Source organism: Macrotis lagotis, chromosome 1 (genome assembly GCF_037893015.1).
Source record: "Macrotis lagotis isolate mMagLag1 chromosome 1, bilby.v1.9.chrom.fasta, whole genome shotgun sequence".
Lineage (NCBI taxonomy): Eukaryota > Metazoa > Chordata > Mammalia > Peramelemorphia > Peramelidae > Macrotis > Macrotis lagotis.
Genome location: NC_133658.1, coordinates 487,380,831 through 487,407,665, shown reverse-complemented (window position 1 = coordinate 487,407,665; position 26,835 = coordinate 487,380,831). Strand labels below are relative to the sequence as shown.

At 34.8% G+C, this 26,835-nt stretch overlaps 2 protein-coding genes across 5 annotated transcripts in view; one reads left to right on the top strand and one right to left on the bottom strand.

The window, feature by feature from the left end:
* Window positions 1-22,125, top strand: part of REV1 (REV1 DNA directed polymerase) — a 102,995-nt gene extending 80,870 nt beyond the window's left edge. For 2 of the 4 annotated variants that reach the window (XM_074213780.1, XM_074213779.1), the window contains exons 4-17: window positions 10-138; window positions 1,635-1,789; window positions 3,264-3,383; window positions 5,962-6,182; window positions 12,618-12,790; window positions 15,487-15,589; window positions 17,109-17,274; window positions 17,998-18,200; window positions 18,440-18,673; window positions 19,198-19,318; window positions 19,479-19,696; window positions 19,814-19,967; window positions 20,155-20,257; window positions 20,774-22,125. In XM_074213780.1, the coding sequence (XP_074069881.1) occupies window positions 10-138; window positions 1,635-1,789; window positions 3,264-3,383; window positions 5,962-6,182; window positions 12,618-12,790; window positions 15,487-15,589; window positions 17,109-17,274; window positions 17,998-18,200; window positions 18,440-18,673; window positions 19,198-19,318; window positions 19,479-19,696; window positions 19,814-19,967; window positions 20,155-20,257; window positions 20,774-20,885 (2,212 nt within the window). In that variant the 3' untranslated portion in view covers window positions 20,886-22,125. The remainder of the gene's footprint in view (window positions 1-9; window positions 139-1,634; window positions 1,790-3,263; window positions 3,384-5,961; window positions 6,183-12,617; window positions 12,791-15,486; window positions 15,590-17,108; window positions 17,275-17,997; window positions 18,201-18,439; window positions 18,674-19,197; window positions 19,319-19,478; window positions 19,697-19,813; window positions 19,968-20,154; window positions 20,258-20,773) is intronic. The other 2 variants (XM_074213778.1, XM_074213777.1) reach the window with 1 other exon arrangement.
* An 856-nt stretch (window positions 22,126-22,981) lies between these two features.
* Window positions 22,982-26,835, bottom strand: part of EIF5B (eukaryotic translation initiation factor 5B) — a 78,384-nt gene continuing 74,530 nt past the window's right edge. The window contains exons 22-24 of the mRNA XM_074213781.1: window positions 26,204-26,342; window positions 24,558-24,719; window positions 22,982-23,421 (exon numbers count right to left, since the gene is read on the bottom strand). Of these exons, the coding sequence (XP_074069882.1) occupies window positions 23,314-23,421; window positions 24,558-24,719; window positions 26,204-26,342 (409 nt within the window). The 3' untranslated portion in view covers window positions 22,982-23,313. The remainder of the gene's footprint in view (window positions 23,422-24,557; window positions 24,720-26,203; window positions 26,343-26,835) is intronic.

Sequence of the window (26,835 nt, the reverse complement as noted above, 5' to 3'; positions counted from 1 at the left end):
TTTCTTTAGACAAGTTGGCATAAGAAATGGAATGTTTTTTGGTCAAGCCAAACAACTGTGTCCAAATCTTCAAGCTGTTCCATATGATTTCCATGCATACAAAGAAGTTGCTAGGACAATGTATGAAACATTAGCAAGGTAATGTGTAAAGTATAGCTTTATATTTAGATATTTATGTTTTGTCTTTAATATTGATTATTGCTTTTTACTTAAACTCAAAGGAGTTACCATTTGTTTCAGTAGTCCTATCCTATTTCATCTCCACATAAAGAGTTTTCTGATTGTTTAACTTAAGGGATAAAAAATGTAAATACAATGTAATATACATATTGAAAATGAAAGTAATGTAAAAATGTGGTAGAATTTTTGAGCTATAAATGAGTCAATTATGAGCAACAAGCCCAAATTTATTTTAGTAAATTTCTACTGATATAAGTGAATTTTGAAGTTTATTTTAAATATTTTGATTTTCAGATGAACCCTAAAGGTCATTTGAATTTATTTGATCACCAAATGTGAAAATCATTTTACATCAATCCCTAAAAAGAATCATTTTGTCTCTACTTGAGTAATTCTTTATAAATGTCACTGAATTCAGACCTTTAGCAAATTAATAAGTAACTGCCGTGTGCCAGGCTTTATGTTCAGTCCTTGGGATATTAATAAAAACAATGAAAAATTCTTTCATAAAGAACTTACATTTTAATGGGAAAGAAATCACAAAATAAATATGAGTATGTCTTGAGGGTGCTAATAAGTTGGAGAGGATTGGGAAATATTTCATGTAGAACTGTGTGGGGCTATGGGGGGGGGGATTTCTTAAGCTGAGTCTTGAAGGAAACTAAATTCTAGAGGAAGTGCATTCCAGACATTGGAGTGTCCACCACTGCAAAGGGAAAATGTCAAGAAATGGAGGGTCATTTTTGAGGAGCAAAGAAATGACTCATTTTGTTGTTTTGTAGCCTGTGAACACATTTAAAGGCAACAAAAGAAATTTTATTTTTGTACCATTAGTTTTAGAATCCTACATTCTGATGTAAAATCTCATTTCCCCTAAGATTAGATGGATATCTATGTCAGCCCTTTGGGATAATTATTACTATATTAATATTAGGAAAATTTTAAAGATTCAAACTGTCATTCAGAGGAATTCTGACTAAAGGTTGCAGTGAATTAAGGGAATTTGTGAATGCTGTCTTACAGTAGTCAGGGAAAGAAGTGGTAAATAATTTATCTATATTCTCCTTTTTTCCCCCCCTTTTCAATTCTTCTAGTAGAGTTCAGGCAAAAATTATTCTATCTTTTGTAATATTACAGTACCTGTTTTATTAATTACTGTATTTTATATTTTCACATTTATTTTATTTTTGCTCAAAACTTTAGGGATGTTCATGTTAATTCATATGGCTGCAAGTTAATGCTCCATATGCAAAAACTTTGGTGGGGTGATTTTTTTAATTGTTCTTAATAAATTAGAATTTAAAGAAAACTTTTGGAAATAACTTCAATTATAATAGTATACAAGAATTCCATAATGTAGGTTTACCTGTTAAAATATTATTTGTAATATATTCTTTTTGACAAACGGTGAGCTGCTACTAATGACTCACTCCTTTTTTACTTTGTGTTGCTAGCTATACTCATAACATTGAAGCTGTCAGTTGTGATGAAGCACTAGTAGATATCACTGAAATTCTTGCAGAGACCAGACTTACTCCTGATGAATTTGCAAATGCAATACGAACTGAAATCAAAGACCAGACTAAATGTGCTGCTTCTGTTGGGATGGGTTAGTATGTTATGTAACTTATTTTTATATAGCATATTTGGAAACATTGCTCCTTGTTGCTTCAGTCCACTAATATCATCTTATCTTTTTCAAATAAATTGTTTTCTGGCCATCTTGTATTTTCATTGTTCTTTTTTTACAAATAGGTTAAAACTTTATATGTATCTATATTAACTTTGTCCTGATGTTCTAGCCTGTTAATTTTTTTTTAATCCAAACTCTTGTGTTGGCTGTTCTTCCTAGCTTTTTGTCTGTTGCAAATTTGATAAAAAATTATTGCTGATAAGCATATTAAGAAAAGAGGACTAAGTACAGATGGCACTGAACTATTACTGACCAATCTTTGGGTCTGGTCTTTTATGTAGTTCCAAATCCACAATTTGAACTATAAATGTAGTCCATTGATGTATCCCATTCCACCAAAGGAAGTTAACATAACCTGAAATAATATTGCTTGAAGTTCTTTTGCCTCTCTAAACATTTGCTTCTGGCATTTGGGATTCTTGAATGTCATTGTGTGTAGGTAATGGGAATTTTTTTTCCTACGTTACTTTATAAATTATTCATTATTGGAACAACATATGCAACTGGAACATGATATATATACTGAATAGAGTTTTCTAATCTGTTGTCCCCTCCCTCCAATTGCTTCTGACTTGGTGTAATTTTAAATAATAATGATTGTTGCTGTCTATACCCTATGTTACAGTTTGCAAGATTGTTATATGAATTATCACATTACAATCCTGAGATGTGTACTGTAAACTTCCCCATTGTACAAACTTAAGGAAATAAAATATTAAATGAGTCTTCATGGTCAGAGGGAAGATTCTCACTTGAGTCTTTCCTGATATTCGACTCTGAATATTTGATAATAATAATTGAACTGGTTGAGTTTGAAGGCAGATGTCTATAATTCCTGCTACTAATGAAACTGAGACTAGTGGATCCCTTGAGGGTGGGATTTTTGAGCAGCACTGCTACTAAAGGTTAACTGATAGATGTAGTAGATCATGTGCCAATATGGTCAACCACCAGAATAGGGACTCAATTATACTATATCTCAAAGAGGCTCAGTTTGGAAATAGATCAGGGTCAAAACTTGGGTGTACTAAGCAATGAGATCCAACCCATAAGTGACTGTTGCATTGGGCAAAATAGGGAGACCAGGACTTTCCCGCCTTACCTCACCCAAATAAATTAGTAATGATAATGATAATAAAAATCATATATGTAATATAGGATCAAAATATAAGGGATCTTGGCTAATGATTCAGAATTTAGTAAGATTTCTTTTTATAATCTTAATGCTTTTAAAAGATTGCTTTTTGTACTGTCCTGAATGCAGTGGACTTAATTGGTTGAAGTTTTCAACATATGGATAAAGACACTTTTCTAGGGACAATGGGGAAAAAAGACCAAATTTTATAGTGAATTTTTTATAAAGCTGATTTCTTGCTTTTTGACTTTATAGGTTCCAATATTCTGCTGGCCAGAATGGCAACAAGGAAAGCCAAACCAGATGGACAATATCACTTAAAACCAGAGGAAGTGGATGATTTTATCAGAGGGCAATTAGTTACTAGTCTACCAGGTATATTCAGATATTTTTTGTATTTTTTTCTTTTCCCATGCAAATGCTATTTTAATAATTAAATTTTGAGAGCAGGAACAGTAGTGCTTTTGTAGTCCTCAAAGTCTCTTGAACATAAATACTTAAAGAGCTTTACCTTGAATTTTTATGAACATCAGTTGTGTTTTTAGTATATATTTGTTTAATGTATTTGTGTATATATATTTTTAATAATTGATACTGTAATCCAAAATTTTTCGTGTAGTGATATCAAGGCTGTAAGTTAAAATCTAAGATCTCATTTGAAAAGAAGAATGATAGACTAAATGAACATTAAATTGTTATTACCTGATCTTCTGTGTTTTCCCATTCAACCCCTTACAAATCTTATTTCGTCGTTTCCATAAAAATAGTATGAAATATTTTGTGTTGCTAAAATATAGATTAAACTATGTCTTGTGTACTTAACTGACCTCACAATTTAGTAGTAACTGTTTGTGTGTGTGTATGTGTGACAATAAGAGTTATTAATGGTTGGGCAAGAAACTGAAGATCTTAGGAAAACAAATTTTATTTTTATTCCTACTCTATTTGAATGTCTGGGACTCAAGAGAAAAAGTTTGCCTGGGAACTGATCACCTTCAGGTGGTGTCTAAGTAGCAGTTTTGGATGTCTGACCACAGCTTAAATATAAAAAAAAAAAATGGACTCTTTTTCCAGGGGAACTTACAAAATTATATTTGCCTGAAGTCTTTTAAATCTAAGCAAAGGAATAAGGACTGTATTCAGATATAGCTGGATACCACAGAAAATATTAGGAAGAATAAATAGCAGTAGAAATGACCAGTATCTTAGAAAGGAGCTAGCAATAATGCATATCTGGGGGGTGGCAAGGTGGTACAGTGGATAGAGCACCGGCCCTTGGAGTCAGGAGTACCTGGGTTCAAATCCGGCCTCAGACACTTAATAATTGCCTAGCTGTGTGGCCTTGGGCAAGCCACTTAACCCCATTTGCCTGCAAAAAAAAATAATAATAATGCATATCTGGCTTTAGAGACAGATATGCTGCAATAGTTGTTAATGAGACTTGGTGTCATGAGACCCATGTCATTTCTTTTCAAGATCTGTTTATCCCAAGAGACTATCATAGTTAAAAAAGGGATGGGTGATAAATTAGCAGTGCAAATAAAAGTGATAGAGAATCCTGTGAAGAACAAAATAGAATCAGTGTTTTTCACTGAAATATATTAGAACCTTAGAAATCTTTGTAAGCATCATTCTGTGCCAGGCTGAATTAGCAAGTACAAAGAAAGAAGCTGTTTCTATTTGTAAAAAAACTTACATTCTAATGGGGAAATTATATGTGTGTGTTTGTGTGTGTGTGTTTGTGTGTGTGTGTGTGTGTATCACATGTACATATTCATATATAAATAAAATAATTAAACATGCAGAGAAGTATCAGGCAGTATGGAAGGAAGAACACTAGCAGTTGGGAATGAGGAAAAGATTTAATGCAGAAGATGAAGCTTGTGATACCTCTTGAAAGGAACAGAAGGATATGTAAAGCAGAAATCTCAAGGAGATGCATTTCATTCATATAACTAGTGCAAATGTATGGAGATAGGAGATGTGTTATATTTGAGGAAAGAGAGGCCAATTTGGCAAGATCACAAAGTGCAAAAGTGAAGCAATGTCCAATGAGACTTCTCAAGGTAAATTGAGAATAGATTGTTTAGTGCTTTAAATGCTACATTACAATGTGAGGATCATTGTTCTTAAATCTAGTGTAATATGTCACCCCAACTTAAACATACCTAGTTCCTGTTATCTAAATTTGCTATCACAAAAGCATTCATTTGTCAAATTAGTAGAAAGTTTAGGGAATCTTGGTCTTTTAGCTGGTCGTATTTTATGAATCAGCACAAAATCCTTACATTTGAACTGTTGAAGTCATACATTATAGTATAACTTAAATCAGGAGAGGAAAATTGCCATTCAGCTAAGAGAATTTTTATTTGTCAAGGTCAATGGGGTTAAGTGACTTGTCCCCGGGGAAATTTTTTAAAAAGTTTTTTTTTTCCTGTTAATTAGTAGGGTATATTTCTGAAGTTTGAATGTATCATTTTGTTCAGATTTATCTTTTAAGAATTTATGCAGATCTTAGGTTTATTTTATTGTTGTTGGTTTTTTGGTTTTTGCAGGGTACTGGGATTAAAGTGACTTACTCAAGGTCACAGGGCTAGGCAATTATTAAGTGTGTGAGGTTAGATTTGAACTCAGGTCCTCCTGACTCCAGGACCAGTGCTCAATCCACTGTACCACCTAGCGCCCCATACAGGTCTTAAAAAGAAGTATTTTAACCTAAAACACAAATCTTTTTTAATCCAAAAAGATTAATCAGACATGTAACTTAATAGTTATGTACTTTATTTCTCCACTTAAAATTTTTGTTTACAAGGATTTTCTGAAGGATTTTATATTTATAAAAATTACATTTGGATAAATGATATTCTAAAAATGCTGATCGTTGTTATTTATAATGATTTTCTTTGAGTATTTTAGTTTTATAAACTTATTAAGCATTTATATTTTCTCCTAGGAGTTGGTCGAACAATGGAATCAAAATTAGCGTCTTTGGGAATTAAAACGTGTGGGGACCTGCAATACATAACCATGTCAAAACTACAGAAAGAATTTGGCCCAAAGACAGGGCAGATGCTTTATAGGTTCTGTCGGGGTTTGGATGATAGACCGGTTCGAACAGAAAAAGAAAGAAAATCTGTCTCAGCTGAGATTAACTATGGAATAAGGTTTACCCAGGTACCATTCATTTGACAAGACCATTGATTTATAATATTATATGTATGTTTTATATTTTTACCCTATATTCATAGGTAAACTGGGAGCCTCTAATAGTGGGGCGGACTGTGACATTGAGTGCTTAACATCTATACTGCTTTGATTTAGCTCAATTTTCCTCTTGTTATAAGGCTAGGGTTACATAAATTACAAGAAAGTTGGCAGTTCTTGTCTTTCTGGCCTGAATAATGTGTCTTCTATGTGCTCTGAATTTGCTAAGGTAAAAGTGAAACTGTTCTTGACCTTAAGGAGCTTATGTTTTTAACTAGGAAAATAATACGCACATAAAGATGTTTTTAGGATACATCACTCACACACACTCTCACACACACACACACACACACACACACACGTATAAACATACAGAAAGAAGAGCCAACTGAAAGCAATGGAGATGGGAGATGGAGTTTCCCACATGAAAGTAATAGCAAATATCTCAATAGAATGAGATCCTCAGAATACATGGAGAAGAGAGTACATGTAAAAATACTTAAAAGTAACAAAACAGTTATGAGGAGCCTTAAAAACTAAACAAATTAATATTTGGTCTTAAAGGTGAAAGAGTCATGGAATATATTGAATTAGCAGTAAGGACTTAATTAGCTTTGTGCTTTTGGAAAAATGCTTTAGTACCTCCCTTGAAGTTGTATTAGAAAGGTGGAGATGAGGCAGGGAGTCCATTTTGGAGATTATTGTCCATCACTGGGATAGAGTCAAGGGGGGGGGGAGGATCATTTTTGTTTATCCCAGTCAGCATGCCTTCTCCTTGATAATACAGAGAACAGTAGATTGAATTCTGAATGGGGAAAAACAAGAAAAAGTCAGTCATTTTTCCAGCACAGGACCACTTAGAGAGACAGACCTGTAGATACCAGGGGGAAGGGACTGACCAGAACTGAGTTGTGGGTAGCAGGAAAACAATATGAGGGTCATGACCAAACTCCAGGGTAGGATCCATTGGAACAGGAAGAGCTCCCATGGTTTCTCAAAACTGATTTGAAAGTACAGGATTCTAACTGGGAGTTCTGTCTCTCATTGCCTAGTTGCAGGTTATGGATCCAGGATGGAGAAGAGTGATCATTAAGGAGCATGGACCCACCCTATCTATGTGTTGTGCAAGAAATAGGTTTGGGAAACATAACAGTGTGGCCCAAATTCTAGGAACAGAGCTGGGGGCCTCAGATCTTGTCTTAAGATAAGCCACCAAAAGGCAACCAGCAGTTTAGATGCTCCAAATATTCAGGGTTTCCCAGTAGCTAATAGTCATGGAGTTCAGCAGCAGTCTACTGACACCTCATTATACCTAAGCTAATACTCTGAAACCTGGGTAGGATTGCAGAGCTCAGGCCAGAAAGGCAGTGAACAGACCTCTCCTGGATGGTACCAGTTTGGGAGCACTAAAAACTTGCATGTACCCAGACTCAACTGTGAAAGCTGTGGTAGTCCATAAAATAACAGAAGTTCCTACATCCCCTTCTGCTATTAGAAAATGCACAGAGCCCAGTACTAGTACATGCACACGCATGCGCACACAAACACACTCTCACACACACACACACACGAACCACCATGGTGATGAAGCTTGACACAAATACAGAATACATTGACTAAAAATTAACAACATATAAAACCTCCAGAAAAAATGAACATTGATTGGATATAAGCCCAACAAAAATTCCTGGAATTGTTAAAAGTGATTTTTAAAAATGACCTTAAAAACCAAAATGGTACCTTAAAATGAAAGAAAAAAGAACAGCTTGATAAAAGGAATACAAAACAATACTTTAAAAATTCCTTTAAAATTAGACTTGGTTAAATGGAAGCTAATGACTCCATGAGAAATTAAGAAATAATGATACAACATCAAAAGATAAAAAAGAAATAGAAGAAAAATGGAATATCTCAGGAAAAACAATTGGCCTGTAAAATAAATGGGAGAGGGTTTTTTTTTTTTTGCAAGGCAATGGGGTTAAGTGACTTAATACCACACAGCTAGGTAATTATTAAGTGTCTGAGGCTGAATTTGAACTCGGGCACGCCTGACTCCAGGGCTGGTATTCTATCCATTGCACCACCTAGCCACCCCAATGGGAGAGGTTTTAAAACTCACCAGACAACCTGAAAGCTATGAAGAAAAATATTAAAATAGACCCATTTTTTTAAAAAAAAGATAAATTGCTAAATGGTACTATAGACAATGAATTAATATCAAAAGTGAATAGTTGTGCACCAAATGGAAAAGATCTAAATTCTTAAAGGATATGTTAAATGATTTACAAGTGTAAAAAAACTAAAATAGTGGTAGCTAACAGTTTGATTCTCTCAGACATAGGTAATATCAAACCCAAAAAATAAATAAGGACATGAACAAAATTTTAGAAAAATTAGATATAATAGAACTCTGGAGAGTATTAAAGGGGAATTGAAAAGGCTGTTAATGGCATCCTAACAAAAACTGAAAAAAATTCACAAACATGCAGAAATACTAAATGTATCTGTTTCTGATCACAGTTGTAATGAAAATTACATTTAATAAATGACCTTTGAAGCATAAATTAAAATTTTAATTGGAAACTATAGAATGAGTCAAAGATCAAATATTAGAAAGTTTCATTAATTACAATGACAACCAGACAACATAGTAAAATTTGGATAGAGCTAAACTCAGTACACAAAGGAAATTTTGTATCTCTAAACTTTATTCCATAACAGAGCCTTATCTTACTGAGTGCCATGGAAGTGGATTAGAGACTGGGGAGGTATTTAAGCACTGGTATTTGGTTCAGTAAACAGAGACCTTGGAGACCAGACCTTGGTGTATTTGGAGAATTTGTCATCTTTGTCTTTCTTGTCTCCTGCCCCCTCCAACACTTGCCTAAGAAAGATAAGGGAGTCCAGAAAGGTTCCCAGCTTAAGAGTCTGGAAAGGGGACTCAATAAGAACTATGCCCAAAAGGCTTTTTAAACTGTGGCTACCCTTTAATCTTAGCACTATATCTCCTAGCTCTGTACTCTTAAAAAGAACAGAAGAGCAAAAGAGGCTATATACAAAAATATCATAGAAACTCTTTTATGGTGACAAAAAAAGTTGGAAACTAAAGGGGGATACCCATCAATTAGGGAATGACGGAACAAGTTAGAATATGGGAATGTGATGGAACGCTGTTGCGCTGAAAGACATGAAAAGCAAATGGTTTTAGAAAATCTTGGAAAGACTTGTATGACCCTATGCAAAGTGAAGTGAGCCAGACCAGGAAAACAGTACTACAATACTAACAATATTCTGCATATAGTCAACTTGGAAAAGACTTTGGAATTCCAATCAACACTATGACCTGCCACACACTTGCAAAGGATTCATGATGAAACATGCTATCCACCTCCACAAAAAGAAATGGACTAAGAATGCAAATAGCATGTTTTCTCTTTTTGGACATGGCTAGTTGGAGAATTTATCTTGTAAAACAGCCCACATTGATCACTTAAAACGTTTCTAACTGATAGTATCTTAAATTACTTATATACCAAGGTTTTAATATATAATAAATATAATTTTGCTGATATTTTGAGCCATAGCTCAGTTTTTATTTAAAATGCCCAAATCATTTCTATAGAAATTCAGTTTCAGTTTGCACTATCCTCAATCAATATACAGTACCCCTGAGTTACTTTCATGCCTTCAGTATAAAAATGATTTTTAAATATTAAAATAGTCAAAAGAGCTAGGTATGTTTGTGATTTTAAAAGTTTGCATTTATATTAAATCTAACAAACTTTTGTTAAACTTGGGTGTAGAGTAATATAAAGTCTAGGTGACCATGGAGGGATTTGTATAGTCTCTGCCTTCCCAAGGATAAGAAAGGAATTGCCAATGTATTTAAAGAACTGTGATGTGTAGTGCTTTAACAAAGTGTTTTACGCATAGCAAAACTAAAGGGACAGTAATATAAATACATTATCCTTCCTTTTCAAATAAATAAAGTGAAATTTAGAAATATTAAGTTCATTTGCCCAAAGTCTTTTTGCTACTAAATTAATAGACTTAGAATTGGGATCCAAGTCTTTTGATTCCAAGATCATTGATTCTGAACACCATGAGATCCAAGCTCAAATAAAAGTTGTTTTATTTTTCCTACTTATCCTGGCTGTTGAGGAAACCGTGGCATAAATAGGGCAGGTAGGTGGCGCCACAGTGCATAGATTGTTGGGCCTGAAGTCAAGAAGCCTCATCTTCCTAAATTCAAATCCAGCCTCAGCAGTTATTAGCTGTGTGTTCCTGGGCAAGTCACTTGACCCTGTTTCCTTGGTTTCTACATCTGTAAAATGAGCTAGAGAATAAAATGCCACACCACTCCAGTACCTTTGCCAACAAAACTCAGATGGGGGTCACAAAGAATTGGACATGATTAAAAGGAGTGAACAAGAGCATGAATAATTTTTAAAATCATAACAGGGGGCAGCTAGGTGGCGTAGTGGATAAAACACTGGCCTTGGAGTCAGGAATACCTGGGTTCAAATCCAGTCTCAGACACTTAATAATTACCTAGCTGTGTGGCCTTAGGCAAGCCACTTAACCCCGATTGCCTTGCAAACCCCCCCCCCCCCCAAATAGCAGAACTTTGTAGTGTGTATTTGAATGTGAATTGTGTGAATCTGTAGTTTGATGAACTGAAAACCTTATCTGTTGTACCTCATTCTCAGGACTTTGCTTGTCCTAATAGAAGAAAGTCTCACTTTTAGACTCTTTCAAAGCCCTAGCCAAAGGTGTATTCATATGAATAATTTCCTAAAATAAAGATGTTTTAGAAACACACAGGACATAAAAAATGTGGTCCACCTTGACAGAGCTGGTGGTGTTGGAACACAGACTAAAGCATATTATTATTATTGTTATTATTGTTGTCATTGTTAGCGAGGGTTGCAGGGTAAATGGGGTTGAGTGGCTTGCCTGGGGCCACACAGCTGGGTGATTTTTGGGTGACTGAAGCCAGATTTGAACCCGGGTGCTCCTGGCTCCAGGGCCAGTATTCTGTCTGCTGTGCCACCTGGCTGCCCCTATTATCATATTTTTTTTGTTTTGTTTTTTGCTTTTTAGGTTTTTGCAAGGCAAATGAGGTTAAGTGGCTTGCCCAAGGCCACACAGCTAGGTAATTATTAAGTGTCAGACCGGATTTGAACCCAGGTACTCCTGACTCCAGGGCCGGTGCTTTATCCACTACGCCACCTAGCCGCCCAATAAATTATTTAAAAAAAAAGAAACACGGGGGCGTAAATTATTTTAAAAAAAAAGAAAGAAACACAGGGGCGGCTAGGTGGCGTAGTGGATAAAGCACCGGCCCTGGAGTCAGGAGTACCTGGGTTCAAATCCGGTCTCAGACACTTAATAATTACCTAGCTGTGTGGCCTTGGGCAAGCCACTTAACCCCATTTGCCTTGCAAAAACCTAAAAAGCAAAAAACAAAACAAAAAAGAAACAGGAATGGAAAATAGCTGTGAACTCATCCAATCTTTGTGGAGAGCAATTTGGAATTATGTCCAAAAGGCAACAAAAATGTGCATACCCTTTGATCCAGCAATACCACTATTGGGTCTATACCCTGAAGAGATTATAAAAAAGGGTAAAAACATCACTTGTACAAAAATTCATAGCAGCCCTGTTTGTGGTGGTAAAGAATTGGAAATTGAGTGAATATCCATCAATTGGGGAATGGCTGAACAAACTGTGGTATATGTATGTGATAGAACACTATTGTTCTATTAGAAACCAGGAGGGATGGGAATTCAGAGAAGCCTGGAGGGATTTGCATGAACTGATGCTGAGTGAGATGAGCAGAACCAGAAAAACACAGCAACATGGGGGCGATGATCAACCTTTTTTTGTTTGCTTGTTTTTTTTATTAAAGATTTTATTTGATTTTGAGTCTTAAAATTTTTCTTCTAATCTTATTTCCCCCACCCCCTACAGAAGGCAATTTTGCAGAGAGCCCCTAATTGTTGCTCTGATGGAATGAGCAAGTCCATCCATCAGTACAATAAGTACAATTTTGGGGTATCTGAGATGGAGAATACCATCTGTATCCAGAGAAAGAATTGTGGACTTTAGACAAAGACCAAAGACTGTTACCTTTAATTAAAAAAAAAAAAACCTGTTATCTTACATAATTTTGCTATCTCTTAAACTTCATTTTTTTCCTTAAGGATATGATTTCTCTCTCATCACATTCAACTTGGATCAATGTACAACATGGAAACAATGTCAAGACTGACAAACTGCCTTTTGTGGGGGGGGGTCGAGATTAGGGGGAAAATTGTATCATTTAAAATAAATAAAATTTTTTGAAAAGCAATTGGAAGAACAAACATTCTCTGTGAATAATAATTGTCCTTTAATCCTTAGCCCAAGGAAGCAGAAGCTTTTCTAATGAGTCTTTCAGAAGAGATTCAGCGAAGACTTGAAGCTGCTGGAATGAAGGGTAAACGACTAACTCTGAAAATCATGGTCCGAAAGGCAGGGGCTCCTGTAGAAACAGCCAAATTTGGTGGTCATGGAATTTGTGACAATGTTGCTAGGTAGGTCTCTTTAAATATATAATTACTTAAAATTAATGTTTACTGATAGTAAACAATGAAGAAAGGATTCATGAAGCTGTTTAAAAGCCTGTTTTCAAAATAAAACCAAGTATTGTTACTGTCCCACACACTTTTTTAGTTGTGTGTGTGTGTGTGTGTGTGTGTGTGCGCACGCTTGCAAGGCAATGGGGTTAAGTGGCTTGCCCAAGGCCACATAGCTAGGTTATCATTAAGTGTCTGAGGTCACATTTGAACTCATGTCCTCCTGACTGCACAGCAGTGCACTGTCCACTGTGCTACCTAGCTGTTGCCCCTAGCCTTACTTTTTCTCTTGAACCCCAATTTCATGCATCTAACCTGGGAGACCTCTCAAACTCAATATGTCCAAATTGGAACATAACCTCATCTATCTCTGTTCACCCCTCATGTTGTACCCCTCTTTCAGAGTTCCCTGTTACTGTCAAGAGCACCATCAGCCTCTCACTAATCCAGGAATATAACCTTGGTAGCAGTCTTTTTTTTTTTCCCCAGCCTTATTACTTACAAACTCTGGAGTACAGCCTTACTGGGCTTCTTGATGGACCTTACTTGTGACTCCTCCCCTCCTATCCTGCAGCCTTTGCCCTGACTTTCCTGCAGAGCTAGAATGCTTTTCTTCCTTCCACTTGCTTTTCTGGAATTCTTAGTTTTCTTCAGGTCCCTGCAAACTGTGCACTTCTATGAAAAGATTGTCCTATTACTCCAGCTACTATTACACTATCTCCCAAAACTACCTTGCATTCATTTTAATTTTTACGCACATTTCTGCCACATTAATGTATAAGCACCTTATAGAGGGCTAGTATTATTTCATATTTGCCTTTGCCTTTCAGATACCTAGTGCCTGACAAATAGCAAGGGCTTCAAAAATAAGTTGAATTGTTGATTTAAGTAGGCTCGCTTTGGAGGTAGTGATGTATGGAATGCTAATAATAATGACATTATTGTGGACTCTTTGTTTTTATTAGAGAATGAAATTTAGATCGGAAAGGACTTAGTTTGGGGGCAGTTAGGTTGAACAGTGATCAGAGCACCAGCCTTGGAGTCAGGAAAGGACTTGGTCTAATCTAATAAAGTGAAATTTAATGCAAATATGAAGTTCTACTCCAAAAAATCAACTTTCTAAGTATAACAAGAAATGGCTAGACAAGTAGTATTACAAATGATCTAACTACTAGTTGTGATGTGGCAGACAAAAAAGACTATGTTTTTTTGGGATATCACATTTTAAGAAAGATGTTGACAAGTGTCAGAGCATATGAAAAAAATCACCAGGTTAGTAAGATGACACAAAACCAAGCCAAATTAGGAAGGAACTGAGTTATGTCTGGAAAATAAAAGATTTAGAAGGCATGTGAATATTCAAGTATATGAATGTATCCCAAGATGTAGGATAATGCAGTAATAACTTCCTCACAATTCTTTCTACCTTTCTTTATATTTGTTATATCATCAATCTTTATTCCCTGAGCTATATAAGGTGCCAGTAGAATACTAAAGAGTAACTATTATTCATCCAACCCAAAGAAGACTCATCACTGTAAGACAGTGATTCACCGGAAAGAGCACTAAATATGGAATTAATGAAACTGATTTCCTACCTCTGTTGCTGACTGATGGGCAAATAAATCACTGTTCGTCCCTGGGCTTTTATGTTTCTCATCTATAAAGTCAGAGGGTTAGAATAGAAGACCTCTAAGTTGCAATTTTTTGAACTTAAGTTTGTCTCAATAAATCTGTATTTTCAACTAGATTTCTTTACTATCTAGGAAGGTAGATATTAAGAATTATGAAGGATTCTCTTGATTAGGGAAAACTTTTTTTGATTTTGCAAGGCAATGGGGTTAAGCGGCTTGCCCAAGGCCACACAGCTAGGTAATTATTAAGTGTCTGAGACCAGATTTGAACTCAGATACTCCTGAGTCTAGGGCTGGTGCTCTATCCACTGCGCCACCTAGCTGCCCCCCTAACTATATGCTTGTGAAAGTTGCAGATAAATTTTAGATATACTGATGCAACCCTGGCCCACATTATTATTCCAGATTGGAAATTAAAAGGACAGAACTGAGAAATTTTCTCTTTGGCCTCTGATTATACCTTTAAATACTCATAAAGGACTAAGTTTCATGGTTTGCCATCGTCTTCTAGAATAAGATTTAAATAAACAATTAGTTATTGGACATACTGTCACATTGCATATAATTTCTATTCATGGTCAGTAGTGAATAAAATGGTAATGTCTTTATAACAAACACAATATCTGGGTCTGGCCAGATCTATTAAATGGTAAAAGATCTATCCTCAAAGTTAGCCAAATGTCAGGAAGTGACTTATTGTCATTGATATGAGCCAAACCAGAAATAGCCAACTTACCAAAACTATACTCAATGTTAAACTAGTCATAAGATAGTTTTTTTTAAATATATTTGTAAATATCTGTGCAAATATAAAGAAACATACATAACATTAAGGTATGATTCTCAGATCTTCTCATTTTCTCACATCATTATAATTCATCACATAAGAGAACTATATGTTGAAATTCAATAATTCAATTATATTTGTAAATAGAACACAAAGAAAAATGTTTCATACTACCAAGTAAATTTGTAATGATATAGTCTACTTTTCCTTTAAAAAAAAATGTTCTTCTTTAGGACTGTCACACTTGACCAGCCAACAGATAATGCAAAAATAATTGGAAAAGCAACATTAAATATGTTTCATACAATGAAATTGAACATATCTGATATGAGAGGGGTAAGTAAATAAGGCTTCTCGTTTCATTCTAATGTTTTCTGTTTTTAGATCTGACTTACCTTTATTATCAGTGAGATAATTTATGTGTTCATTACTTTATCCATCCCTGGGCTTGGTTTTCCTTCCTTTTTCATGCTTCTAAAATAATGTGAAAACATTTAAAATACCTGAGACTAGAAATCCCAATCTACCCTAAATACTAAATAAAAAGACAGTCAATATCCTTATGTCTCAAGATGTCAAATTCAGTCAACCTATCAGTGTGCCTAAAAAAAAAAAGCATCAGTAACTTGGGAGTCTTATCAAACCTTACTTATAAGGAACTGAAAAGTATACCCATGTGGTACATGTGTTTTTCACTTATTCTTATAAATTGTTGGAGTCTACATGATAAAAACAATGATGTAGAGTTAGATTCAAAGCTCATTTCTCCTACTCATAGTAATTTTTTTTCTCTAGTCAAGCGCCTACCCAGAAGGCACTCTAACATATTGTAATGTTTTTAATACATACTTGTTAATTTTAGTTTATTTTTTCTTAGACTTTAGTTTCCTCAACCAGAAAATGGTTAGACCAGGTAACTTTTCTTAAGGATCTCTTCCATCCCTCAATCCTAAATCCTGAAGAGAAACATACCACACATACCTTTAAAGGATCTGAGTATTGTGAATTTTCTCTACTCATTTAATAAGAACTTGGTGCAGCTTAGTCTTCTCTTGAAAGGTTACTTTGTAAGAGTTTTATAGCATGACAAACATGCAGTATAAGAATGAACAAGCACATAAAGCTTTTTGGTATAGTCATTTATTTAGCTCTACATCTAACTTATAAAAAAAATATCAGTTTTATATGTCTCTGCTTTCATTAGGGAGTTTGTTTCTTAGTAAAGATACTGAGGAGCAGATGCCATTTCCTTCTTCAGCTCATTTTATAGATTAGGAAACTGAGGCAAGTAGGTTTAAGTGACTTGCTCAGGTCACACAGCTTGTAAAGTGTCTGAGGCCAGATTCAGACTCATGAAGGTGGGTTTTCCTGGTGAAATGGGGGGAAGGATTGGAATAGCTACTTTCATATCTTTTTCTTTGTAGTACCATACTTGTCTTCATACACCTTTTCACTGGACTGATTTGTAATTAGAAAAGTTCCTTTATTGTTTATCTTGGTATTGGAACTTATTATATAAGTTCAGTTAGTTGCATTGGTTTTGGAGTAATTGAAACATTCTTTAGGGTAAGTATAACATCCTAAATATAAATTGAAGGGCTTTCATTTATCATTCTAAATTTAAGTTATAATTTTGTAAACTGTTGGGACTAGATGATAGGTTTGATTTAATTGTCTGAATTCCAAGCTATTTCATGGAAACTTTAAATCTGTCAACTTTTCTTGTGATTTGTATCTTTTTCCTAAAAATGAAATGCATCAGGTGAGGGTTTTGCTTAATTATCAGGTTTTAGTATCTGACATTTTAGGAAGTTTTGTACAGTAGCTTTCAAAACTTATACCTTTATTTTGCTAGGTTGGAATTCAAGTGAATCAGTTGGTTCCTATCAATAAAACATCTACAGGATGCTCCACTCATCCATCCATGCAGTCTAGCCGTTTGCCAGGTGGATCACATTCTGTCATGGATCTTTTTCAAGTACAGAAAGCTAAGAAATCCACCGAAGAAGAGCATAAGGAAAGTGAGTAAATCATAAAAATTGTTTTATTAATTCATCATGATGGCACTAACTTCCCTTTATAAATTGAATTCACTTCGAAATTATTTTGGCAAGTAGATAAAAGGATGGCAGTAATAAAGTATTTAAAAATAGCTTGAATTTGGTATACTGGAAAAAAACATTTTTTTGAGGTAAGTTAATTATTTTATTGAGGTTAATAGAATGGCAAGGAATATGTGGGTTCAAAATGAATCCTGCTTGAGATTAGTTCACTTGCACTTAAGTTAATTGAAGCCTTTTCTTCAGTAGGGACATTATGAAGAATTCTATATCATGAAAAGTTTGTATTGTTAGAAGTAGAATAATCATTTTGAAAAGTTTTTCTGTAATCCCAATTTCCTCCATTTCTGAAAAGCTAACATGAAAATTGGGACCTTTTTTCCTTGTCTTTTACTTTCCATCAGTTTTTATATTCCCATGATCTTTCTAATCTTCATCTTTTTTTAATGGCATAGTAATATTCCATTAAATTTGTGCACCTTATCCAGTCTTTCCCCAATCCAAAGCATTTTTCCACTTCTTAGCTATTAGAAAAAGGGCTATGATTGTGTATATGGGACCTTCCCGTTTTTCATTGATCCATTTGAAATCTACATCTAGCAGTGCAATTTCTAGAGTGTTTTTAAAACATTAATGAAGTTATGTTTATTCCTCAAGTCAACTTTTCTATTTTTGTAATTTTAGTATTTGTGGCTGCGATGGATCTTGAGATATCATCTGCCTCTCGAACTTGCACTTTTCTGCCATCTTGTACCACACATTTAGCATCTAACATCAGTCCAGTCTCCAGCAAAACAGAGCCTTCAGTAAAATGGAATGGGCTCCATTCTCCTGTCAGTGTGAAATCTAGACTTAATCTAAGTATAGAAGTACCTTCCCCTTCTCAGGTAGGTTTCTGGCTTCCAATAGAATTTACTTATGTGTGTTGCATGTAAGTGCCCTCAGAACAATGGGTGCTGCCCTGTTCCCTAACCTGCAAGCCTGTCTCCCAGTGAGTGGAGCCACAGTGCCTTATTATCAATTCATTTGCTTCTTCTAGAACCAGGAAAAATTGTAATGATAGTTTGAATGATGAATTAAGACAAGATGAAAGAGCTCACTTAGGAGGATTATTGTTTTTTTATAGCTTGATCAGTCTGTTTTAGAAGCACTTCCATCTGATCTTCGACAACAAGTAGAACAAATATGTGCTATTCAGCAAGGAGACACACATGGAGACAAAAAGAAGGAACTAGTAAATGGCTGTAACACTGGAATTTTGCCACAACCAGTTGGAACAGTTTTGTTACAAATACCAGATCTTCAGGAATCAAATAGTGACACTGGAATCAATGTTATAGCCCTACCAGCATTTTCACAGGTAAGGAAACCAAATTAACTGATGGTCTCTTTACTATAACTTTGTTACATCATTCCTCTGTTAATGCATTAGGGGCAGGAATCTTAGAACTTGGCCTGCGACCTTTTATATTCCATGGCATTGTTCCTTGGTTTTGCTGTTGCAGAAATCAATAAACTTCTTTACCCACAAGATTTTTTTTTTAACCTTCTCTTGAAAAGTTCTTTGTAAAGTGGAAGTAGGATGGGGAGGAGACACAAATATATTGAGAAATCCTTTCTGGCACGATTTCATTTTAGGTTCTTTGGAATCATGGTTTGTCATATGTCGTCATTTTGTAAATTTTCACTTCTGCAGTTTTCTTCCAAACTGTTTCTTTGTCATTCCTTATAGTATCATTGCATTCATATTTTATAATTTTAAATTAACCTCTTTTCAATTGATAGGCATCTTTTTTTTGGCTCCTTATTTGAGGGTCAAAGGGTGTGTGTGTGTGCATTTTTAAAAAATCAAAGTTTTATGTATAACCTTGACATTTTTATTAGGTGGATCCTGAAGTGTTTGCAGCACTTCCTACTGAACTTCAAGAGGAGCTAAAAGCTGCATATGATCAAAGACAAAGGCAACTAGAAAACTCCACATATCAGCAACCAGCCAGCTCATTTGGTAAACTTTGGAAGATTGCAAATAACAGGAAAAAATACATTGTGTAGTTTACTATATTCAAGAATTCTTAATTTTTTTCCAACATGATTAAAACACGTATTTAGAGATATAAATGGGAATGTTTATATACCCAGTTTAAGGCCTTTGTTTTATTTTTCAGTATCAAAGAATCCTTTATTACAACTGAAACAAACAGTAGTAAAAGATAAGAAGAAAAGCAGGAAAAAACCAGTCAGCCCCATGAAAAAGGTCCAGAGTACTTTGAACAACAAGTTGCTCAGCAGTCCAGTTAAAATGCTGGTAACACCTACTGGGAGCCCACAGAAGCTAATAGATGGCTTTTTGAAACAAGAAGGTACAGGTTCTGCTAATGCACAGGTAAGATTTGTACTTAAGAAATTAAAGGAATTCTTCTCAAAGAAAAGTATAGTTGATGACAAAGCAGTTTTATATTGTCATTGGTAGCTGAAATCACATTAAATTCTTCCTCAACAGATTGAGCCAAATTCCTCACCTTCAGTTAGATCAGGCCCTTCTTTGCCACCAGAACTGGCAAGCTCCTTTAGACAACCAGCACCTAATCTAGCTGGTGCTGTTGAATTCAATGATGTGAAGACCTTGCTCAAAGAATGGATTACCACTATATCAGGTAATTTTTTTCTGTCAGTCCACACTTGTGGATTCACTTTTCTTGGTTCATCATTCTGAATTTGTAATTTTGGGGGATTTTGAGATTCAAAATTTCATGAAAATGAAAAATTTGTATAAGACATACTTTGTACTCCAAAGTTGAAAGAAATGCATGTTTCTTGATTTTTTTTTTAAATCTCCAATAGATCCAATGGAGGAAGACATTCTTCAAGTAGTAAAATATTGTACTGATCTAATAGAAGAAAAGGATCTAGAAAAACTGGATCTGGTTATAAAGTACATGAAAAGGTAATTGTGTACACATTGCATCTGTTCTCAGCTGGGGTGGGATGATATAGGTGTTCTGTTGTAGATGGCAAGATGTTCTGTTGAGGTTCAAGTACCTTCTACATCACAGATTTCTTAACCTTGAGTAGGAATGAATGGATGGAAAAAATCATTTTAGCAGGAGCAGGGGAAAAAAATTACTTGATAAATTGCAGATTCTGAAAATCTCATCACTATTTGAAAATTATTAGATTCCCCCACTTAGTACATCACAGATTTGATAATCATTGAAAATAGAGAGCACTAAAGATTTCAAAGTAAATAGTAACAAAGAACATGAAACAGGAGACTATGTAAATACCTGATGGTAAACCTTGACAACTGAAAAGGCCTCCATATAAAAATGTTGAATTTTCCCAGATTGCCATCATTCAAGGCTATTCCTTTTCTTTAAGCATAGGCATAGGATTTGATTCCAAGTAATAATTTTTTTTCCTCCTGCTTCCCTCCCAATTCCCTACCCCCCCCCCTCTTCAGGTTAATGCAGCAGTCTGTGGAATCAGTTTGGAATATGGCATTTGACTTTATTCTTGACAATGTTCAGGTGGTTTTACAACAAACTTATGGAAGCACATTAAAAGTTACCTAGACTTGTAATAAGGAGCTTGGTGAGAGAGAGCCTGGAGCTCTCTGCTAGCTGTGCCATAAGTGCTTGTGAGGTATTTGCAAAGTGCATGATAGTAATGCTCTGAGTTTTTTATAATTTTGAATTTCTTTTTAAACAGAAGTGTTTTGTACATTTCTTTTCAAAAAGTGCCAAATTTGTCAGTATTGCATGTAAATAATTGTGTCGATTCTTTTACTGTAGCATAGACTCTATTTACAAAATGTTTGTTTATAAAGTTTTATGGATTTTTACAGTGAAGTGTTTACAGCTGTTTAATAAAGAACTGTATGTATATTTTGTATTGACTTTTATTTTGTGAATGTCCCTTTTTAATTTCTCATAGGCCAGGGGCTCTCACACATCATACTTAAAATAGATTTCCCCCTTTACCTATTAATTAGCATAACTTGTAAAGTTAGGACTGGAAGACTCTTGAAACAGATACTGTAGGTAGGCCTTAAAGGACAGAAACAATAGGGTATAAATAAACTTTAACCTTTAATTCTGACAATGCATATGTCACAGTCTTGAACATGGAAAAAGCTTATTCTCTTTAGATTTATATGTGGCAGAAATTTATTACTTTCATAGACCACCAAACCTCAGCCACTCAATTTATGTTACTGAATTAAGTGGCCTTGGCCTCTGCCCTTAAAGCCTTCCTTGTGCCATTTTGGGTCTGTTCCCTGAAAGTGCTATATGATCACCATTTTCCCAAATTACTTGCAACCTACATTGAAACTAGACTTCTTTTTAATGTATATGTAATGGGTGAAGTAAGTAGATGTAAAACATACTCTGCACCCTGATTTCGCCTGTTCCCAGCCCATTTTAAAAAAACTGCCTACCATTCAGAAGCCAAGATTTGTTTTATGTTATGGAGATCAGTATAATACAGCCTGACTCTTTCTTCCCTCAGCCTTTCAAAGCAGCAGATTGTCAATGTGCAAAAATAAATAAATATGCATATAACTGAATTTGAAAACATCCTATAAGCCAAAACCAGTTATGATCAGAAAGAATGGTATTGGGGTGTTCCTCTCCTTGATGTGATTTTTGTTCTTGATTATAATCTAGGAAGAGCTTACTTATAGCATAATTGTCTTAAAACATAAATCACACTTGACAGTATTAAGAAAACAAATATCACCCACTCATTGTTATTCAGCCTTCAGACTGCCCTTTCATCCACAGGATCCAAACTAATTCACAATACAGATTTAGGAGTGCTGCCTCCCCCCCCCCCCCCCACCCCCATGCTACAGAAACAAACTCTCTGGCCCAATTACTCCATTCCTCCTACTCATTCAGGAAAAATACTACCTTCCGAGGCAGTAGCTTAAAACAGCTTGTTTAATTTAACAGTACTTCAGAAGTGTTGTCAGATCTGCTCAGTCCAAATATGTGCTTGGACTTACTTCTCTTGATACTTTTGCCAGCTGATCCAAAAATGGATCAATGATAAATAATCACGTTGAAAAAATAAAGAGTTCATCTGAACTCACTCTGATCCTATGTCTTGCTGGGGAAACATGCCTACAATATAGTCTAGTCTAATTTCTTAAAAGCAAAATGCATAATACAGGAAAAATGTTAAAGAAAATCTTTGTATTAAAATGACTGCTGCTAGGTTTATACAAGCTATCTGTCATCCATCAAGGATTTGTCCTCAGGAGGACACTTGCACTGAGAAGATGACACCAACTTTCAAACAAAAATCTGTGCTAACATTGAAGCCTAACAGAATCTGACAGTCAATGTCCATTCCCTTTATTTGTGGCTCTGTATTATAATGATTATACAGTTTATGTTGACTTCCATGGACTGTACAAGCAAGAAAAGGCAGCCAGCTATGCTTTACATCATTGTTTCACACAAAGCAAATACAGAAATATCATCTTACCTAATTTTCTATTTTAAAAAATTCCTATAGGCACAAAGCAGAATGCTGGAAAATCACCGAGGAAAGAATATGCATAAATAAAGAAGTATTTCTTACATCAAAAAAGTCCAAGAATCACAAAGTCTGCAGAAGCTTGGTTAATCAAATACTGCAGTACTGATTTAATCAGTATAAAATTGAAAGAGCTTTAGTTCTGTAATAAAAATTCAAATTTGGGATAGGGCAAACTTTAAAACAGCAGCCAGTAAAGAAGGGAAGGGGGAAGGTAGTGGGACAGGTGAACAGGCACATTGGAACTGTTGGGGACATGTAAATTGACCACTGTCAAACCAGTGTAAGTTTCTTGGTTTCTCATGGAAAACATTTTTATCCACCTATTTTTTCCTTCCAAACTTAAGTCCACTGAAGTCCAATACATTGTTTCAATTGTTTTTTTTTGCTTGGTTTTCTTGGTGACAATACAACAGAATAGTAAGTTAACTACTTTTCCTGCCCACTGTGGAAAAATTAGATGATTTCAAATACTTTCTTCAGCTCCACAATAAGTTGCCAGTCACTCTTCTGCATTTCATCTCTGAACCAATCCTTCAATGCATCAATGGACTGTCGACTGATCTGAAATACACCCAAGGACACAAAATGTTGAACATGTAGAAAACCATTTATAGATTTCTTAATGATTAAAATGTCATGAAGGCTCCACTAGTCCGTGCCCAAATTGTGTCAAAGAAATGGTTAACTTTGGGGATATTAAGAATCATACAAATTGTTTTTTTTTCTGGGCTAACAACTTTGTGGATTAGGTCACTAGGAAGCAAGGCAAAATCAGTCATAATGCCACTGCAAAACAAAATGAAAAAATGTTTCAAGACTCATAATTGAAGAAATTTTTTCTTACATTAGGCACACACTTTATATTCTACTTATGATATATGTGTAAAGGAAAAAGTTACTTGCATTACGAGTGTGGTCCCATTTCATTCCTGATACATGATTTTTGATTAATCTGATTTTAAATGACAATTCTTTTTTTTTCTATATGCATTTATACATACAAAGTTTTAATTGTATTAAGTGAGAACAGGGGTATTTTGGGGGGTATATGTGAGAGGTGGTTAACTCAAAATCGACATTATAGTTCTGTTACCAAACTGCCAAATTTCAATAAGTTTCTTTAGTCTTAAGAATATAGAAAAAAATATGATTAGAGATCAAAAGGTGAGATCCATAGAATAAACAAAAAATTAAGTCCCATATACTGGGTAGAACTTTAGCTCAGTCTCTCCTGTACAAATTTCCAAGGCTAAAGCTATAACTAAGCATATCTCAGAATATGGAATTTAATGCTAATTTTAAAAAAAAGGTGAATAATACCTTCCTGTCTTCCTAGAGTTATTACTGGATGTGTCTTAACAATGGCTATTTAAATGTGGTCAATAATAGTTCTGGAAGAAAGCCCAATAAGGGAATAAATACTGACCTTCAAAGTCAAAAAACCTACAGAGCTCAGGCTATCCAATTTTGCATATGAGTAAACCAAGTTCTGAACAGGTATCTTTCCACTGTGCCATTTATATAAAGTTCTGGTACTAAAACTTCTAGAATGTTAATCTCTCAAAGCAATCTCACAACCTTCAGGCTCATCAATGTAACTAAGAAGTCATTTGTTCTACCTAGCTTTTAGAATTACAGATTTAAAAGTTTGTGGCTTGAAGCTATAACGTGCCAATTACTGTGAGCAAAATACTTACCTTGCTAACAAGAATGTCTGTAGCTTCAAAATGTCTTCCATACATTTTGGGAGATTCTCCAGGAATAGGTTCTATCTTGACACAGACTTCTTGGCCCTTTTTTGCAATATCCACTTGCTTATGGTTTACTTCAATACTTGTAACTATTCCAATCTCAACAAACTGCAAAACAGAGATATTATTTCAATGTGCATGAAACAATTATATATTTATCATTATTATAATCTGGCTAAACTTACTACTTCATATTTGTTTCCGTAAGTCCAAAGCAAGTACATTTCAGAGATGGAATTTAATCTATAATCACAACTATTTCCATACTACCATTTATCTACATCAAGCCATTACCATTACTACAGGTGACAAAATTCACAAAGTCCTTACCTATACCTTGAAGCCAGAAACAAAAACTTATCTGTACAAAGCTTTTTCTGGATAAAGAATTGGCCCCTCTCATTTGTCTAAAATTGTTAGACTTTGATTGAACCTTATTCAATGGCAAGAAAACAGCTAGTCATTTGCAAAACTTTAATGAATCCTATATTCGTTCACTTCATTAAATCCAAGTGCTGTGTTGGAGGTGTATACCAAAAAATCGCTGGCAAAATTCTGACCTTAAGGCTTTTTTTTTTCCCACTTGTACTTGTTTTTAAGGGCCAACAACCTTTAATATAAATAAGAGCAGTTGCAATCTAGGGAACATCGAAATAATTGTCAACAAATGTGGACTTTTTGTTAGGATTCACTAAATTAAAGAATCCTTACCTTTTACTCCCAGCAAGAGAACTTTACATACATCAAATGATAAATGTTGACAAATTTGTTACTTGCCACATTTCTCAACAATCAAACACTTTGGGCAGAGGTGATATTAAGTCATAAGGGACTTGATAATGCTGATAGTTAGCTAAAATTAATGAAGAACAGCACAGGGCCTGGAGTTAGGAAGTTACCTCCTAAGCTGTCCTTGAGCAAGTCACTAAACCCTGTTTCCCTCAGTTTCCTCCTCTATAAAATGAGTTACAAAGGAAATGACAAACCACTTCAGTATCTGCCTTTTTGGGATTGTGAAAAATTAGGCATGACTGAAATGACTAACAAAAAAAAATGAAGATAAAGAATAAATATTTAAATTATACTCAATACTGTTAGAATCCAAATTCTCTGGCCACTAGAACATACATGCCATGATCAGCTATTGCAAAAAATAACACAACTAAAAAAGTGGCTTCTTAATTTTGAGACTACATACAAAATATTTACCACCTTCCTTGTAAAGGCATTCATCAGAATCATTTACTTCAAAAAATAAGAAAATAGCTCCATTATGTGGAGATATATATATATATGACATGCTAGCTCTGACAGTATACTATTAGCTCATATTACACATATTTCAGAGTGAAGTCGATTTATGTATATAAAAGTTTTTGCTTGTATTAAGATGTCACAAAAAAATATGCAATATGAGATTAAACAAGATAGAAAGCTTCAAAACCAGTCCCTTGTTAACAGGCAAATGAATTTGTACTTGCAACTTTTTTTCTCCTTAAAAGAACTAAACCTGCAAGTCTGTTTCCATCTGAATTTTAAAATTTTGCTAATAGTACTACTGGTAGTTCTCAAAAAATGTGATCAATACTTACATTTTTACTAGGAACACACATGGGTGTGCCTTGTTTCACTTGACCTGCTTCAACAATTACACCCATCACTATTGGATCTCGTGAATTGAAAATAAATTGGGGGAGTATTTTCATTTTACAGGGAAATACTGCAATATGCCTAAACAGAGAAAGAACAAGCAGGTTTTAAGCTGGTAGTCTGGTTTATTCTCCAAAAAGAGATCCAAAGACATAAAAAACAATATGAAGTTCTTGTTTATAATAAAATCTAAAGGCTTCTTGGCTCCCCAAGCTATAATATGTGCACTCTCAACAGAGCTAAGAAACCCCACTGCAGTGTTTCTCCAGTACCTCCACGTTAAGTATTATTTAAAAGCAAATGAAATAGTAGTCACATTGATGTACATATCAAATGGTTCAATTGTGTGTAACTCACTTAGGACATTCCAACTCTATCATTGCCTCTCCACATCCCTCTTGTCAAAAGTCCTTTAATAGTGAATTCAATTAATCAGAAGGTAAAGACAGCTATAACTCTTCTGTTTTGCCATATGAACTTGACTTTTCCATTTCATGGAAGACTACATTCCAAATAGGAATCTTGCCCAAATTTAGAAATTTTAAAAAGCTAAAAACAGGAAGTAGAACCACAG